We start from the raw sequence: 13,059 nt of genomic DNA, 5'->3' as shown, positions 1-13,059 counted from the left end.
TGTTTGAACAGCTGCTAATCAGCTTTGTTTGAGAGTTGGTGCACTGTCCAGTCTCAACATGCCAAAGTTAACTACAACAAAAGTTCCGCGAAAGGCTCCAACTCCTCGTATTTTCACTCAACAAGCGAAGCATGCCACATATATAGGCGATAGGCGTTGATCAGACCAAAGAGATTGTTCAAGTCTCTTTGATCAGACTGAGTTAATCGGTGTTCAACGTACCGTAACGGGTAAATTTAGGTTAGGGAAAATACCCATTGGCGACAGGCTTGCTAACAATGATGCAACATCTGCAAATATGTTGCACAGCTTTGTTCAGAAAAGGCCTACATAAATGATCGCGCTATAATATTTTCTTCACTTAGGTGGCCATTTGGTACGAATACCGTATTATGTGATACCTGGTCGAGCGTACATTTAATACTTTTTATACATTAAAGAACTAAAAAGTTATTTTATTTCCGAAATATTCGTTTTTTGAGACTGTCTATCAGCCACGATATGCGATTTTTACGCTGCACTTTGGTTCATATATTAAGTGGAAATAACATTTTGCTTGGCCTCAAAAAGCGTGGCTTTGGTGCTGGAAAATGGAATGGATTTGGAGGAAAAATCGAGAAAGGAGAAACCATTAAAGTGACGGCAGTACGCGAAGTGAAAGAGGAATGTGGGTTGGTCATTAAAGAAACTGACCTTACGGATGTCGGGGTGATTCTGTTTGACTTTGTTGGTGAAAACTTTGTTCTAGAAATAAACATTTTCAAAGCCACTTTATTTACAGGAAATGTAACTGAATCAGATGAAATGAAACCAATGTGGTTTACACGTGAAAATATTCCGTTTAAAAAAATGTGGGTTGATGATATTCAGTGGTTCCCTTGGATGTTTGAAGACAATTTGTTTTATGATTTCATGAAGTGTGAAGGTCATGACAAGATACTGTATCAAGAATTAAGTGTAGTTGAAACACTTAAGGAAATTGCCACCCTAAATCAAAGAAAGCTGAAGAAATATGGTTTAGAAAATGGTCACTGATTACGTTGTTTCTGACATATTTGATACATTTACGTGATTTTTACTTGAAATTTTTGGTATTTTTAACTATATTTTTTATATTTTTGTGCTGCCATATAAAAATATTTAGAAATTTGTTGCAATGCTGAATCCCACAGACCAAAAAAACACAACCCAAAATAAATGGACAACTGATGTGGTATTTTCAGTGTGAATTTATGAAGGGAAGTTGAACACAATTGTAACATAGAATAAAAAGTACACAATATTAACAGCAAACTGGTGTATAATATTTTCACCACTTCAGAATCAAAATTATAATTGAAAGTACAAAATCATCAACTTTAAAACAACACATTTAAGTTTAAAACAATTTAAAATTTTACGAAAAAAAAAAAAAAAAATATGTTTATAAAATGTCATATATCAGCCTCGGTTACACCCTGTGCTTTTAATTCATCAATAACATTGGGGAAAAATCCAGGATCCGGAAACCCATGAGAACCAGAAAACTTATTTGTTTTATGATGAATTTCATTCCAAGTAACAGCGTTAGCCATGCCACTGGTGACAGATTGCCCAATGGTGAATATAAGTTTCCGAGCCCAGGCTACCTTCAATAACTTTAGGACCTACGAAAAACAAATACATTTTATATTATTGATGTAATGTAGACACTGCAGATATTTTATTAATATGGCTTTGCAGGTTAACTTTTGGTAATCTACGACAAGCAAGGCTGCGGAGTCGGACTCGGGACTCAACGGAGTCGGTTTGTTTTGCCGGAGTCAGACTCGGGACTCGAGTAAGACCACATAAAACTACCCGAGTACCGAGTCCGATGTGCGCATGCGCAGTATCAAATTTTAAAACTGTTAAGGCGGCAAAATGTAAGTAGTAAGAGTGTAATAGCAAATGGTGAAAATAAACCATTTAATGCGGGTGGATCAATTATGAAACCAATATGAGTGGATTACAGAAAATCCACCTTAATTTGGTGGCGTAAATGGGCAAAATAAAGTCTGTAAAGTCACAGCTGAACTCGGGACTCGACAAAATCTTACATTTGGCCGGAGTCTGACTCCGGTTGTTTTTAACCGACTCCGCAGCCCTGACGAAAAGTATGTATGAAATACTATAAAAGGTCACTACTACTTTCTGCTGATACAGGAAAACTGTGGCACACAAAGATAATTTACCTATGATGCTTGTTTTTTGTGCAAAATCAAAAAATATATATATATCATAAAACAGCCCTGCTAACAAGAATGGAATACATGATTTACCTGTGGTTCCCAACCTTTTTTTAATCGCACTTAAAAATTGAACAACATACCAATCTGTTTACATCTGTAGTGTAGATATTTAAAAAAATTCAACCACATTTAATTAAATTTAAGGAATATGTAAGTGCATTCTAATGGGAAAATACGTGCCTTTATGTTTAAGTTTTAGAACTAGTTGTCATAATGCCATTGACAGGGTCAGTTTATGCTCCAGGCCAACCTCATAAAAACTGGCCATATGTGCGACTCAAGATGTCTAACTTGAAGAAAGGCATTGCGTTTACAATGATCTGAATGCCTATAATAATTTGTCATGCTAACATGCCAAACGAGACACCTAGTAAAATAACAAGATGTCTAGTAAAAATAAAATTGTAGACACCAAAACTGTAGTATACTGCAGTTTGAGTCAAATTGGTAAATTTGGCTTGTCAAAGGAATTAAGTTTTAGTTAAGTAAAAGTTATATAACAGTGTGACCTTTTTCCCATCTTTGTTGTTTGGCAAATATGCTTCCCTTGGAAATCCAATAGCATGAAAGGGTTGTCCTGGATTTGGATGCTCTTTTCCTTGAGTCCCAGACCTAATGTCATACCTGATTTGAATTGTGTCACAGTCAAATCCTAGAGTAAAAAGCAAGTATATGTTAGAAAGAATGGGAAAATATTTTATCTCTTTTCAAAGACTTTAAATTTGAAATGCCCTATATTTAAAACTTTTTGCCAACTATGTTATAACCTCCAATGTTCAAAAGTATTCATTCTTGTAGTTTTACTTAAAAATTGTAAGTATTTATACAATAAACCTAGTTTAGACAAAATTAGGTAATAATCTCCCCTGGTGAAACTATGGACATGAAAGATTCATTGATTCTTAGCTTCAAAGATGATATGACTATTAAAACAAGGGTATTGGTCAATATAAAGACTAATTTGTATTGCTGAAGAGCAATTTTTATTTAGAAATTCCTCTTATTTGCATACATAGACCCATTGTTTACTACAATCCTAGATTTAGATTATAAAAATCATTGGGTAAGAAACGATTCCTAATCTAGTTAATTTGCCAAAAATAGTCAATGACCAGGAAATTTTTGTTACAGTAAAAATACAAGTTTAATAAAAAAAGATGGCTTTATTTTACTTGCTGAAGGGACAAATGGTCCTAATTTGCTAACAAAAGCAATAGGTATGAAAATTGATTGATGCAGCTGTCACTTGTAAGTTTAACTGCAAACCTCCCTCAAAAAATTAAATAATATTGTTTATTTACAGATTTTAACTTCAAATTGTCTCCTGTAGCATACACCATCAATATTTTACAAGGACATTTAAATATAACACCTTTAGTACTCAACTTTTAGTTTACCAAAGTTTTATAATTTATTTTTTTTAAAGTCTGCTAAAATAAGTTTTATTCAAGCTATGCTGAAATGAAGTGTAAAAACTATATTTGAAAAAAAAGCCAATAAAAAGTGCTTAAAGTATACTTTTATTTGTGCATAAAATAGGACTTTTGCAGAGTCAATTTAGGTATTTCTATGTTAAATAATTATGGGCACTTTCCACACTGATATGAGGTTATGTACAAAATTTTGGGCACCTTCACACAGGATTGTAGACAAGTAAAGTCTTTTTGAATAAATAACAAGGTAAGTCACAGTCAAGTCATAATTAACGTAAGTCAATTCCAAGTCAAGCCCTTGTCATAAATTACACCTTAAGCTATTAAAATTAGGTAAACTCGCCCGATTATGAGCAATGCCTTAACTAAAAAAATACCAAAAAGGCAAAAAAGGGCAAGCAAATTGTTATACATGCAAAAGTTACAATAAATAACCCAATTTTACGAAAAAATGCTTAATGAAAACACTTACTTTATACCTAAGTCATTTGTCTAAAGCACTCAACTCCAGTCAAGGCATTTGTCCAAAAGCCTTAAGTCAAGTCAAGTCAAGTCATTGACTTAAGTCATTACAACACTGCCTCTGCATATGGTTAAAAATTATAGGGAACAGTAAAAACTGTAATGCCAGGTTACTTATATCTAACCTTAAATAAAGAGGCATATTAAACTTTAATATAAAAATTACTGTTTAAACAAAATATTGTAATTTGGAATCACCTGGTAAATGGTGGCTAATTACCCTGTCGGACATTACACCATCTGGCTGAAAACCAGTTTTAGTTCCATAAATCTTCTTGCAATAGGGGCACATTACTCCATTCTGAATTGAACATTTACCACAGATTAGAAGAATGCCACCTCATTTCTTTTAAAAATGTAATAATATTGGCAAGTAAAATTAAATAAAGATTACAATACAGTATTAGTGATTTAATTCAATTTGAATTTGGAATAGCACTTTTATAGCACAGATGTGCAGGGTTGAAAAATATTTTCTTTAATTAGCTGTAATTTCTCGACACTGTCCTTGCAACCGGCCATAACAACACAAACCATATAAGTTGCAAAATTTTTTTGTTTATCGCTGCGCACAATCTGCAGAATGGTTCACACTGCATAAACAGCCTATGCAGTGTGACAGGGCGAGGGAATTAGATAAATAACAGAGACAAATACTGGAGGAACTAGGCTATGTTGTTTTGAAACCTGGACCTTTTATACCAGTGATTCTAAACTTTTTCTAAAAAAATGCAGTGTGTGCCATAAACATTTTAGATGATTCATGGTGTATTTTAAATGAAGCGTAATTAACCTTTATTTAATTCAACACATTAAGGCTATTTCTGTAGATAAGTGACATTCATTTTTATCAAGAAATATGTTTTTAGCAGTTTTCCCTTTAAGAGCCACCTCACGTTTTTGATTTCATTCCACTACAGGTGGAGTTAAAATTCCTTAACCAAAGCTTATTTATTTGTTTATTTCGCAAAATCAAAATCAATTGCTGCAATTTTTTCATAATATTAAGTTAGAATGCATATATCAGGCGACATAAATATCTTCAAGAATTTTATTATCCAGTTCAGTTTGCATACAAAAGAAATTCTTTGTGATGTACTTGGAAAAATTAACTGATGTACCAGGGCACCACAATGCACAATTTTGTTCTGATTACCTAATTTTACCCCTAAAGATAAATAGGTTGTTTTTTAAATAAATGCTGAATTCGCTTGGCGACTGTGCATGTTGACTTATACAGCAGAATCTGGATAATTATGCACTTTCATATTGTAATAGAAAAAATGTTTTTATTGCAACACAAAGTTGCCTAACAACCACAAAAAAATTAAGGGCACATCTGGGTTTACATGGTTCCTATTATTTAAACTTGTCCAGCCTGTTACAACAGTTCAGATGTTGAACTTTTTATACATTTTTTTGGTTTGTTTTTATGTTTTTTTCCATTACGATGTCACTGACTCTCCTTAAATCTTTTATCAATTTGCTAAATGAGTAGCATAGTGAATCATATATATATGCATATAAATGTATAACTTACGCTTGGATCATTTTTAAATGCAGCCATCATACATTGGGCATGAAACTTATGTTTACAATCAACCAGTTCCACGACGTCACACATAGGTGGCCCTAAAGTAATGTTTTAGTTATATTAAACATATTTACAATATAAAAATTATTACATATCAAAAATGGACTACTACTAAACTAAAGTTTATTATCTAGATACTGCTGTACGTAAAGTTTTTCATCAAGATACTGCTGTATGTTAATTTTAAATAGGGAAGTAAGTAATATGTGTGTCTAATTATATGGGCCGAAAATTTATTTTCGGGACATATCTTGTTCTTTTTTGGTTTCCTATGGTATGTTTCAGACCGATTTTTGTCCGAAGCTTTATAGAAAAAGTAGACATCGTAGAACCTTCAAATTTTCAGACATGGCGTAGAGTGGTATGTAGGTGCTTTGTAAAAGTTTATGAGGCTGCACCCCCAGGGGCCTTTGCTTGGGGGGTAAAAACCTGAAATATTGCGTTTTAGCACTTTGTAGCTAGCGACTGCCATCTAGCAGCAGAAAAACTTTCATACAGAATTCGTTCATATTCGCTTGCTTTGTCCAGCTTGTGAATTGCTGAAGCGACTGACCGCCTGCTGTGCTTTATTGTCCCGCGCGTGAGACTTTCATTGTGCGAAGTGGCACATCCTAAACTGGGCTCGTGCGACTTGCATTTTAAAACGAGGCTTCTCTTTAGTAAAATTACTTAATGCTGTTAAGAAACAACTTATTTTACCGCCGCAAATTTAAATGCGAAATCTGGTGGCAACTCTAATCCAACATATTAACACCAGGCCTACACAACTTAAAATTGTGTGTTGATATGTTGGATTGGAGTAACATACTATACAGGTGCAAATAGCAAATACTCTCCAAATACGAATAGCAAATACTCTCCAAATAAGCATTGTGAGTAGAGATGTTCAAAGCAGAATATCGGCGACTCATTTATAATGCTTGCTTTCAATGCGGCGTTAGTTTTTTTTCAGTTTTCTTTCGGGCGACCAATTACTTCTTAATCTTCGCCTAATAATTAAGTGTCAATAGGGTGTATTTACCGCCGCAAGCTTAAATGCGAAATCTTAAGGCAGTCTACGCCTCTCTGTTAGCACCTGTCATGCATCTTGCTCCAACCAGCATCCTACCAACATCAGGCCTAAACATCTAGCAAAACTTTCGATTTAATAGTTTGCGTATTGAGAACATAATAGTGTTTTTCATATTGTTTAAAACTACAGATTTAAAGCCTGTTTTAACAGTGATTGCTCGGCCCAAGCCATGGTAAAAAATTACCGAGTAAAAGTTTGCAAAAGTATAGAAAACCATAGGCGTTAAACCATTTTTAGTCTTTAAGAGAATAATAATATTTGCTTTTCAAACGCGTAAGCTGGTCAAAATTTAATAAAATGACCATACGCATTATCTACGTAAATTCTATTTATCAAATATATGTTTCGACCATTCCCCAAATTCTACGCCATATTTGAACCCCTTTCGCATCAAGCCATATTTTAAGTGGGGAAGTTTTCGGCCCATATTTGTTTTTGCTTGCAGAAACAAGTTAAGGAAAATAAAAAACAAAATATATAATATAAAGTACACAATACAAAATATTAAAAAAAAAAATAAAAAAAATAAAGTATTTTTTTTAGCATGTTTTAAATACTAAAATGGAAATTATTTTCGCGCTTTGCTTGAATCCCTTTTGTCTTTCTCGTAAGTGCCACGATTTTTTGGCATCTTTACAGACATAAAGCATCCTCTGCATTATGGTGCTCCCGACTCTCTCCCCAACGAAAGTTTAACAAACTTATCCTAATATTTATATATTTTTTGCGCTGCGGTCGAATGTATTCTGTCTTTAAATTATGAACTAAATACCTGCTGTTAAAAAACATACCGATTTTACATGTTGTCAATCTAATTTAGTTGAAGAAGCCGATTTATACTGTCTTTGCAATATGGCCGTTGTTCCTCAAGTAACACATCGGTAACTTAAAGGCGCAAAAAGCAAAAACATTGTAAGTTTTTTGTGAAAATTTTTTACGTGTTTTAATCTTATCTTTTGGGTCAACGAGCCCCACAACTTGATAAATGTCAATATATCAACAATATATATAGTATATATTTTTTATATGTGGTCAATGCGTCATGTAGCCCTATAAATCTAAATTAAAGTTGGCATTTTAAAATAAATATAGTCGCGATTATTTTGCGCTTCGCTCGACGTCTTCTTTAAATTAGATTTAAATTGCAAATTTTAGCACAACTACAAATGTAATAACAAATTCGTTCGCATGCTTGTTTTATCCCATCAGAGTATGACATCATATTGTGTGTATTTGAGATTTTATTTTTGACCTGGCCTGCCACAGCATTAAAAGTTTCTTATGCGGCCCGCGGTTAGAAATAATTTCCCACCCCTGCTCTAAGCGATTTATATCCCTATTTTCAATTTAGAAATACATATCATTCTATTGCTATATTTAGCAACAGATTTAAAGCTAATAACAAAAATATTTTTAAAATATCCTATGCAAACCTTTTTCCTTGTAGTCTGACTCTTCACACAATTTCCCCATACATATGCTGCAATCCTCATCAGGAATATCTGTTACAGCTCCAGCAAATTGTTTTAACACTTGTGGAACATCAGTAACTTTATTGCTTTTTGTTGTTATTTTAGATGTGCTTGGTTGATGTAAGGATTTAGATTGTGTTTTCTAAAAGAATGATATATTGCATATATATTCTTAAAATGAAATTGTTTTACACTACTGACTAATAAAATATGAATAAGTTGTTTAAAGATTAACTGTAAAAATTTATTTTGCTTTTATTCTAAAACACTTAAGGTATCAAACCTTTGATTTTTTTGGGTATGGATATTTTAAATTGGATTTTCTAATACTTCTTTGGTTTTTTGTTTGATTATTTATCTGTAAAAGAAGATGGAAAATTATAACATTAAATAGGACGTTTTGTAACCATAATTTTATTCAAACTGGATTAATTCAGACTCAACATTTAATATTAACTGATATTACTTTATAATTTGTTTTTCTAAATTTACTATTAGAAAATTAAAAACTGCAGAGAACAAACAGTTAAAAGTGTTGGGTCCCCACTTATTTTATTGTACTGTATTTAGGTTTCAAAACTTTTCATGTAAACGTTAAACAAGGTAACAAAATAATCTTATTTGAATTGTTTACTGTACCTGCATTGATTTAGAAAAGTCAATTGTGTAATCCAAATCAAATTTTGAAAAGTCTTGTGACAAGTCTATAGTTGACATGTGCTTTGTACAGCACTCATATAAATAGTTGATGACTTCTGCAGAGTATGGTTTCCAATCATCAGTTGGTAAATCAGCTTTCCATTCCCAAATGATATTTTGTGCTATTGCACAGTCTTTTTCCAGAATAAGGCGGCGAATTGGATACTCTTTGCCTTAATTTAGTATAAGAAATGTATTCATATTGTACATAAATACAAAAAAGAAATCTTGGCATTGTATAGAAAAACATCAAATGTTTTATATCACAATGTATTGTATAATATATGTTTTTTTAAAGCAACTACCTTTTTTGTTTTTAAAGCAATAAATGTTGATGTAGGCTATATTGGTTTTGTAAGGAACATACTTCGTTAAAATTACTCATAAATGTTCAATTTTTGGGTAGCAAAAAAATATGAAGGGAGTAGTAGATAAGATTAAACCTAATATTATGTCAAGAAGGAATTATTACTATATTTGTATTGGCGTGCCAATGATTTCATTGAAAAAAACAACAATGTACATGACTACTTTCTTAGGCTGTCCTGAAAAATAGGTGTCCACAGCTGAACACAGGCTTGTGAGCCATGAGCTGCATGCATCTAATTTAAAGGCTATACAATAATAATATAATTATGTGGTTTGATTATTATCCGCTGGCTTTAAAAATATGTTATTATTATTAATTTTTTTTTTAATTTGATGTACGTTAAGTTTTATGAAAGTCAAATCAAATTTGTTTTTATAAAATTAATTATGCTTGTGCCTTTTTGGGATTGCAATAATTATCTGAATTGGCACATGAATTATTTAGGGTTAGAATATATTTATAGTTTTTATGCAATCATTTATATTTTGGAAATACCCTATGTATTATAGGCCATTTTGGGTTGAACTCCCTAACATAAGTAGAGTTACATGTATATAGGCTAGTAAACTTAAGATAATTTAAAATACACACTCAACAACTGGCGTTCAATATGACCAACTCAATGAAATACTAAGTTGTAAGTCAATAAATTCATGGAAACATACCTGTTGTTCTGTCAATCTCAATCATATCCTTCATATCAAAAACCCGATTTTGGGTAATGCTTGCATATCTATATCGGGAAGGGTTTGTTTCATATTTATCATATCGCTTTTCCAACTTGTGGCAAAATTCAGCAGTGTACATCTGCCATCCAACAAACAACTCATTTTGGACTTCCCAGACAATGGTATCAGTGTTTGTATTATTGGCCATTTTGGGAAAACGAAACTGGCCTGCATAAAACCAAATTAAATTTGATTACCAAGTGACAATGTGCACTGAGAATTCAGTAACTAACGAGTGCAGCTTGTTTATGAAAATGGAATTATGGTATAATTCAATTAACAACTTAGATTAGTGGTTCTTCACCTAGGGGGGTTCACAACAGTTCTAAGGGGCAGGAGCTTTACTGAATTAATAGGCTTTTGTAAAGTATTTTTAATGGTTTCATGTAACATGTGGTGTTAATTGTGTTTTTATACTGTTCTTTGCTTAACATGTAAATTACACATGTGTTGACAAGAGATTTGGGCAATTTTTATTCAAAATAATTTTGTTCATAGGATGGCTTTAGAAGGTTTTTCGAATGTTTGACCTACTCTAACAAACTTTTTTTTGTTACCTTTACTGCAAATAGTTTTGGCCTTTGTGACCCTTCAATTTTCTAGTTTTGTTATTACCGTCTTGCAGACCTATAGTTGCATAAAGTCTTTTTGTATACCAAATTTACACAATATCGAAAATATAACAGCCCTATTTATAGTACAATTTGGGTCAATAATATAATCAACAAAATTTGTACTGCTTTCACAAAAGTTTTTTTTTTACAAGCTTTATGTGACCACAAGCTAGCATCAGCAGAAGGCTTTTTTACCTTTTGCACAAATCTATAATGGTTTTGCAATATGGCCAATGGGGTTAACATTCCGTGCATATTTCGAAGATTTGTGCTTATTTTCAGTAAAGTGTTATACAATATTATTGTGCCTAATTCTAAAAACCATGGTTATTTTGAATCTTAGTCAGTCTTAATCTATTTCTCTACTTATGCAAAATGCTAGGCATAACAAAGTTATTAAAACTGATGTTATTTTTTTTTAAGTATCACATAAAAACAGGCATTAAAGAATTGTTAGTGGTAAACCACTAAAGCATCATAGAGCAGTGTGAGGATGGAACCAGGATTTTTTTGTGGGATTAGTTTTGAAGATTAGGTTACAAAGTTCAAACACATCATGTTTTAATATATAGATGGAACCCTTGTACATTAAGCACACATAAAAATTCACTCATTGCTTGACGTAATGTGCATTTTTAAGATATTGCATTTGGAAGATTGCTATTAATCGACGTACAAATTCAAGTATATATAATGGTGAAATTAATTAACTAAACAGATGTAAATAAGCTACATGGTGAGCATGTAAAGAGTTCATGCAAAACAAATCAAAATGGGCCCAAACAGCTAAAATTAAAACTCAGGATTCATAAATTTTGAACATTTCACCCCTTCCCTGGTTAAGAACCATTTGATCTAATATGTGATAAATATTGGAAAAATTAATTAAAATTTTGAGAGTGCAGGAAAAATTTGAGGTGATTGGGTGCAAGTAATGTCAAAAGTGTACCCCGCCACTATAACATATAAAAAAAAAATTGGTTACATATTCATTATTGGGGGTGCAGGTTTCGTCTCGGGTAAAAAAAATGGGGGTGCACTTCAAAAATACTTTTCATAGTGGGCTAGAACTAAGTTTTAAAATTTTCACTTCAACAGTACAAAAATCCCTAGGTTATAAAGTTGCTATTTAAATGATTTCCAAAAACTGTTATTAGGATTTGTTGTTCATGTGTCAAGTTTCCTTTTGAATTTGTATTGACAACCTTTGATAATATGAATAGGAAAATACAAAAACCAAGAAAAATTGTTGTTGGTATACCAACTAGCCTAACCTTATGCCTAATTATGGTGCTGTTTGAGCCCATCTGACCAGAATGCTTAATGAGTTAAGTCAATGCTTCTCAACCTTTTTTTGCGGCGACCCAATTGTTTTTTCTTGTAAGTGAACAAAAATAGGCATTGGCATAAAGAATTTTGAATTTTAATAATTATTATAAGACATTATTTGTATTGCTTCCTTAATTTTCTTAATTGAGAAATCTTTATCAGAACCAATCTCAATTAGTATAAGCATGTGAGCTACTGCGGTCGGCAACCCAACCCAATCCAAAAGCGACTCAATTTCAGGTCGCGACTCATAGGTTGAGAAGCACTGAGAAAAGTGAATGATTTTCGTTAAGTGCATTCAAGTCACTGAATTAAATGAATAGTTTGACAGAAGTTGTTAGGTTAAACAATTCAATATAAACTAAGTTCATTGAAGCAAATGACTAGGTATATTTTATAAATATATTTTTACTTAAGTTGCTAGTTTTTAGAATTTTGGTAATGGAAAGCAATTTATTTTTAATTGATGATAACTATTTTAAGTTATGATGCAAACGAAATTACTTGTCATTTTAGTGACTGGGTCTTGGATTGCTATTTGTTGAAAACGAATAGACATGGAAATTTTTATGTAAGAGGCTATTTTCCCTGCTTGGCCGTTTACGGAACTTCAAAATTCACACTACTGTAACCGAATCTGCAAATTTACACCATTAAACTTGCCCTTAACTATATTGTTTCTATATACACGGTGGTTGACACAATTTGTTAAGTTAATGTTTTGCTTGCGTTTAGTATTTAAAAATTTATGAAGAAAAAAATGACTTTAACAATTATTGTTTGTTTCCTATAACGTAAATCTAGTTCGTTGATCTGGGGTTTCCCTAACAAGATAACATTTAAAAATTATTTATATAAACCAGAGGTTCTTTAAATTTTGAAACACTCCAGCTTTCACACAATTATCCAAACTTGTGCCGCTCTACAACTGAAGCTTAATAGCAACAAATTTATAC

The 13,059-nt window shown here is 32.2% G+C and overlaps 2 protein-coding genes across 2 annotated transcripts; one reads left to right on the top strand and one right to left on the bottom strand.

Annotated features, from left to right (window-relative positions):
* The first annotated feature begins 346 nt into the window (after positions 1-346).
* On the top strand, positions 347-1,197 carry LOC146140422 (oxidized purine nucleoside triphosphate hydrolase-like). Its single transcript, XM_083391239.1, has one exon. The coding sequence runs from the start codon at positions 502-504 to the stop codon at positions 1,033-1,035; it is 534 nt and encodes a 177-aa protein (XP_083247365.1). The 5' UTR covers positions 347-501; the 3' UTR covers positions 1,036-1,197.
* LOC146140421 (uncharacterized) lies at positions 740-12,841 on the bottom strand. The gene is made up of 9 exons (XM_083391238.1): positions 12,608-12,841; positions 10,098-10,328; positions 9,003-9,235; positions 8,647-8,721; positions 8,325-8,505; positions 5,766-5,857; positions 4,424-4,526; positions 2,780-2,922; positions 740-1,646 (listed from the first exon to the last, which is right to left on the bottom strand). Exons 1-9 carry the CDS (start codon positions 12,660-12,662, stop codon positions 1,434-1,436), a joined length of 1,326 nt encoding a protein of 441 aa, XP_083247364.1. The 5' UTR covers positions 12,663-12,841; the 3' UTR covers positions 740-1,433.
* Between the last annotated feature and the right edge of the window lie 218 nt (positions 12,842-13,059).

This window comes from Ascidiella aspersa, chromosome 6 (assembly GCF_963924565.1).
Source record: "Ascidiella aspersa chromosome 6, kaAscAspe10.2, whole genome shotgun sequence".
Taxonomy (NCBI): Eukaryota; Metazoa; Chordata; class Ascidiacea; order Phlebobranchia; family Ascidiidae; genus Ascidiella; species Ascidiella aspersa.
The sequence above is the reverse complement of the archived record's forward strand: the minus strand, read 5'-3'. Positions and strand labels throughout refer to the sequence as shown.